This window comes from Coenobita brevimanus, chromosome 7 (assembly GCF_032717465.1).
Source record: "Coenobita brevimanus isolate Jiangsu-jjx chromosome 7, ASM3271746v2, whole genome shotgun sequence".
NCBI lineage: Eukaryota > Metazoa > Arthropoda > Malacostraca > Decapoda > Coenobitidae > Coenobita > Coenobita brevimanus.
This window is the reverse complement of record NC_136960.1, coordinates 20089297-20095201: the sequence shown is the minus strand read 5'-3', so window position 1 is coordinate 20095201 and position 5905 is coordinate 20089297. Positions and strand designations below refer to the sequence as shown.

The 5905-nt window shown below is 41.9% G+C and overlaps 1 protein-coding gene across 1 annotated transcript; it reads left to right on the top strand.

Annotated features, from left to right (window-relative positions):
- The first annotated feature begins 311 nt into the window (after nucleotides 1-311).
- Nucleotides 312-4775, top strand: LOC145403815 (uncharacterized). Its single transcript, XM_080275498.1, has one exon. It carries the CDS (start codon nucleotides 312-314, stop codon nucleotides 4773-4775), a length of 4464 nt encoding a protein of 1487 aa, XP_080131624.1.
- The last annotated feature ends 1130 nt before the right edge of the window (nucleotides 4776-5905 follow it).

Genomic DNA, 5905 nt, shown 5'->3' with positions numbered 1-5905 from the left:
GATCAGCCGGTGTCTGCTCAGAACTAAAGCTACGTGACAAAACTGGGGGCCTGACCGGGATCCTTTTGCTCCTTTTGCTACTTTATTGCACTGTTTTAATTGTGTTGATCTAATGTGTATTTAAATTTTAAAGAAGGTATTAGTAACTCTTCAAAATGACTTTTGATGCTGAGCAATTCCTTCAGTCACCTACAGTGGAGATTTTAATTGATTTGAAGAAGGCAGACTTACTTAAAATTGCTGAAAAGTTGGATTTTAGTGTAAGGAAAAGTTGGTATAAATTTCAAATTAGGAATGAATTGATAAAGTATATGGTGGATGAAGAATTGCTCCATAAGGGTGCACTCGATTATATAGAGCATGATGGTGATATGGTGAGGATAAAGGAACTAGAACTACAGAATCAGCACCGTATGAACGAACTAGAGAATCAGTACCGTATGAGAGAACTAGAGGTTCAGAGAGAAATTAAATTAAAAGAGTTGGAGCTTAGAGCAACAGCACCATCCACGGTTCCTTTTAACATAGCTAGCAATGCGAAATTGGTTCCGCCATTTCAGGAAAATGCAGTGGATAATTATTTTAGATATTTTGAGAAAGTCGCAGTTAGTTCGGGTTGGCCGAAGGAACACTGGACAGTGCTACTCCAGTCTGTGTTAACTGGTAAAGCCCAAGAAATATACATGTCTATGTCTGTTGATGACTGCCGTGATTATGAGAAAGTGAAAAGTGCTGTGTTGAAAGGGTATGAATTGGTGCCTGAAGCTTACCGACTGAAATTTCGAAAACTGCTGAAAAGGGATGATCAAAGTTTCTTGGATTTTGCAAGAGAAAAAGAAAGTCTGTTTGGTCGATGGTGTGAGAGTGAAAATGTGGGTCGTGATTATGATAAGCTGTGCCAGATGTTACTCGTTGAGGAATTTAAGAGGTGCTTACCTGACCGAATTAAGGTATATTTAAATGAAAACCGGGTAAAGGTGTTGAATGATGCTGCCAGAATGGCAGAGGATTATGCCCTGATCCATAAAATGCATAGTGTAGTAGGTACTGAAAACTTTGTAGAACCACAGCCTACTCCACTGACAGGTAAGAATGAGTTCACAAGTGACAAAAGAGAGACCGCCAGCCCTAGTCGTAACTCTATTAGTGATAAAAGGAAGCCAGTAAGATGTTTTAACTGTAAGTTGATGGGTCATACTGTTAATAATTGCTGGTTCTTAAAAGATAAAAAGTCCAAGGATGTTCCAACAGCTCTTGCCAGTATTAAAAGTATAAAGGATGTAAAAACTCCAGTAGATGTCAATATGCTTGTAGAAGATACATGTAAGATGGGTAATGTAAGAGATGAATTTAAGCCATTTTGTTCAGAAGGAAGTGTGTCCCTGCGTGATGATGAAAATGGTAAAAAGCCTGTGGTTATATTGAGAGATACAGGGGCGGTGCAGTCACTGCTGCTGGTAGGTGTGTTACTACTATCTAGGGAGACTTCTGATGCTAATGTTGTTTTAGCAGGCATTGAGTGTGGGCACATGACTGCTCCATTATATAAAGTTCATCTCGAATGTAAATTCCTTGATGCAGATGTAACTGTAGCAGTGGTGCCTAAGTTACCGATGGAAGGTGTATCATTTACATTGGCAAATGACTTGGCAAGAGATATGGTATTTGGTAACTCCAAACTGAAGGTAGCTGTTCTAAGTACGAGTACTCCAGACCTAAACAGCGGTGAGCCGGAGGAACCAGACGCCACGGAGGTGTTCCCCGCCTGTGCGGTCACGAGGGCCATGCAACGGGCCGTGCATGTCAGACCCGATCTACTGGACCACGAATCCAATCAGGCAGCCGATGTGAGTCAGTGTGCATCTTATCCATCCAAGGTATGTGGACTAGATGGAAATGTGGAGGGTGACGAGATAGCCTCATTATTCAATCACGAGACTGACAGTGATAACACCAAGCTAAGTAATTTTCTTGTTGAAAAAAGCAGGCTTATAGATCAGCAAAGATGTGATGCAGAACTGCGTAAGATTGCTGAACTAGCTATGTCAGAAGAGGAAGTGTCAGGTGTCCCTACGGGGTACTATAAGAAGGGTGGCGTGCTAATGCTTAAGTGGAGGCCTCGTCACGTGGCTGCAGGAGATGAGTGGCATGTCATACACCAGGTTGTGGTCCCAGCACCGTACAGGTCCCAGGTTCTCGGCCTTGCACATGACTCACCGTTGTCAGGTCATATGGGAATTAACAAGACATGTAGGAAAATAATGAACCACTTTTATTGGCCGGGGTTACGGAAAGATGTTGCAAAATATTGTAAATCGTGTCACCAATGTCAGGTTGTGGGAAAACCCAATCAGAAAATACCTGTTGCACCTCTGTACCCAATTCCTGCTATTTCTGAACCTTTTAGCCATGTAATTGTAGACTGTGTTGGTCCACTTCCGAAAACTAAGTCTGGTAATAAATATCTCCTCACTATTATGTGTTCCTCCACCCGATACCCTGAGGCAATCCCCTTACGTAAGATCAGTGGCAACAAAATTGTCCAAGCACTAACCAAGTTCTTTTGCACGTTTGGACTGCCCAGAGTAATACAGACTGATCAAGGCAGTAACTTCCTCTCCCGAGTGTTCCAGTCAGCAATGCAGCAGATGGGGATAGAACACAGCGTGTCAAGTGCGCATCACCCAGAGTCGCAGGGTGCGTTGGAAAGGTTCCACCAAACGCTAAAGAATATGGTGCGAATTTGTTGCCATGAAAAGGATGATCAGTGGGATGAAATGATTCCATTATTGTCGTTTGCAGTCAGGGAATCGGTGCAGGATACACTGGGGTTTAGCCCGTTTGAGCTGGTGTTTGGGCATGAAGTGAGAGGTCCACTTAAGATGTTAAAAGAGAAATGGTTAAGTGATGATTCTGAAACTAATGTGTTAAAACATGTAATGGACTTTCGCATGAAACTCAACAGGATGTGTGAGCTGGCAAGAGCGAACCTCTGTGACTCCCAGAGACGGATGAAAACGTGGTACGACAAAGATGCTCAGTCACGAACATTTTCACCTGTTGATAAGGTACTCGTCTTCCTGCCCGTCCCTGGGCAGTCACTGAAGGCACGCTATTTCGGACCCTATGTGATTGAGAAAAAGCTAAGTGATCTCAATTATGTTGTTAAAACTCCGGATAAACGTAAAGAGTCAAGGCTTTGTCATATCAACCAGATAAAGAAATATATAGAACGTAGAGGTGAAGAGCCTGTTGAAAACTGTAAAGATGTAATCATGCTTCATGATGTAAGGGATGTGACTGATGATGGAGATGAGAAAGATGATCCTCTAGCTAATGTACCTCACTCCAAGTTAGTTAATTCAGACATACTAAATAATCTACAAGAAAAACTTGGACACTTGGATTTAACTAAACAGCAGCAGCTGGTTACATTAATATCAGACTTTGCTTGCCTGTTTTCTGATGTTCCAGGTCACACAAATTTAATTTATCATGATATTGATGTTGGCAAAAATAGTCCTGTGAAGCAGCATCCGTACAGAATTAATCCTACAAAGCATAATCAGTTAAGGGATGAAGTCCAGTACATGTTAGAAAACGGGATTATAGAGCAAAGTGTAAGTGGTTGGAGTTCACCATGTATACTGGTACCTAAGTCTGATGGTGGGATTAGGTTCTGCACGGATTTCAGGAGAGTGAATACTTTGACTAGAGATGATTCATATCCCATACCACGTATTGATGACTGTATTGACCAAGTTGGCAAGGCAAGGTATGTAACTAAGGTGGACCTGCTGAAGGGCTATTGGCAGATTCCCCTGACGGAAAGGGCAAGAGAAATATCTGCGTTTGTGACTCCAGATGGACTCTTTCAGTATTGTGTAATGCCTTTTGGTTTGAAAACCGCGCCTGCGACCTTCCAGCGTCTAATTAATGGTCTAACGTCGGGGTTAGATGGATGTAGAGCATATCTGGATGATATAATAATCTACAGCGAGACCTGGGATGATCACCTGGTGAGGCTGCAGGCGCTGTTTGAGAGGCTCAAGGAAGCAAACCTAACGGTAAACCTTGCAAAGAGTGACTTTGCCCATGCGCGGGTCACCTACCTGGGATATATAGTGGGTCAAGGTCAAGTAATTCCTCTAAATTGCAAGACTGATGCCATTGACAAGCTTCCAGTACCAAAGTCAAAGAGAGAGGTGATGAGGTTTCTTGGCATGGCTGGTTATTACAGAAGATTTGTTAAGAATTTTTCAGATGTAGTTGCTCCACTAACTGATTTATTAAGGAAAAATGTAAAGTTCATTTGGTCAGAATCTTGTGAAAAGTCATTCAAGACAATCAAAGCTATGCTGGTATTCTCACCCATTCTTAGCTCTCCTGATTTTGATAAGGGATTTATATTTTATGTTGATGCCAGTGATGCTGGTGCAGGAGCAGTGTTATGTCAGACAGACAGCAGGGGTATTGATCACCCAGTGTGTTATTTCTCTAAGAAATTCAATAAGCACCAGAAAAATTATTCTACAATAGAGAAAGAGGCATTAGCTCTGATGCTAGCCCTGAGACACTTTGAAGTCTACTTATATCCTGCTCGAGAACCTGTGAAGATCTATACTGACCATAATCCTTTAACTTTCATAGCAAAGATGAGTGGGAAGAACCAAAGGATTTTAAGATGGAGTTTAGAAATGCAAAAGTACAATTTGGATATTAACCACATAAAAGGAAAAGAAAATATCCTGGCTGATGTTTTGTCCAGAGGATAGGTCAGATAATGATTGAAAACAGATTGTAAATAACTAAAATATATAGGTATCAATATTACTGTTATCTATTTAAAGATTTCCTCTTCAGTTGACCACCTAATGTTGCCCAGTACCTCTTCTAAGATAATGTGTGTGCTTAGTTTCCTGGTGATGAAATATATAACAAGTATATAATAATATGTGCCGTGAAATAATAGGATCTATGGGTTTTGGTAAAAAAAAAAAAAAAAAAAAAGTTAATACTTTTTTTTTCTTTTAAGGAGGGAGGTGTTACGTGGGTGGCAATGACACGGCACGGCTCACCCGACCACCTACAAGTGCCTGATCTTTACATGTAATGTCACCACCTTCACTAGCGATCTCGGAATGCTGTTGGGACAAAGACCGAACGACTGGACCATGCTGCAGCACACTTGCTATGATGACAAGGGTTGTGGATCCAGGGCTTGAGGATTCGGACTCATTCGAATTCTAAACAGATTTGTAGTGGGAGCTGGTGAATAGGGAATGAGCAGAACTACCTTGGACTGTGAAGGGAGAGGGTGACGAGGGCTGGTCGGTGGTCGGCGGAGCCGGGTTGTGGTTTTACATCAATATATATATTTATCTGTATTTGTGAGTGATATTATCTGCTGACCCATATAGCAGAACTTTGTATATTTCTATGTTATGTTTATTATTCGGTATGTAGTGTGATTCATGCTTTATTGTGGTAAATAGTGTTGGTGAAAGTAAATACAGGTTTTAGGGAATGAGGATTTTTAATGTAGCCTGAAGGAAAAGGAACACAAGGATTCCTAACCAATGATTTGATACTAGATTTGTTTTGTGGGTTCTGTTACGCACCTTGTTCGGGATCAGCCGGTGTCTGCTCAGAACTAAAGCTACGTGACAGGAGTCACATGGAGAGACAGGCTGACAAATGAGGATTTAAAGGAGCGTTGTGGTGTGGATGTGGATGTGATAGGAAGCGTTAAAACGAATACACTGAGGTGGTTTGGCCATGTGGAGAGGATGGAGGGTGAGAGACTGACGAAGAGAGTGTATATGAGTGAGGTGGAGGGGGGAAGAGGGAGGGGGAGGCCGAGGATGAGATGGAGGGATGGGGTGGAGAGGTATATGAGAGAGGG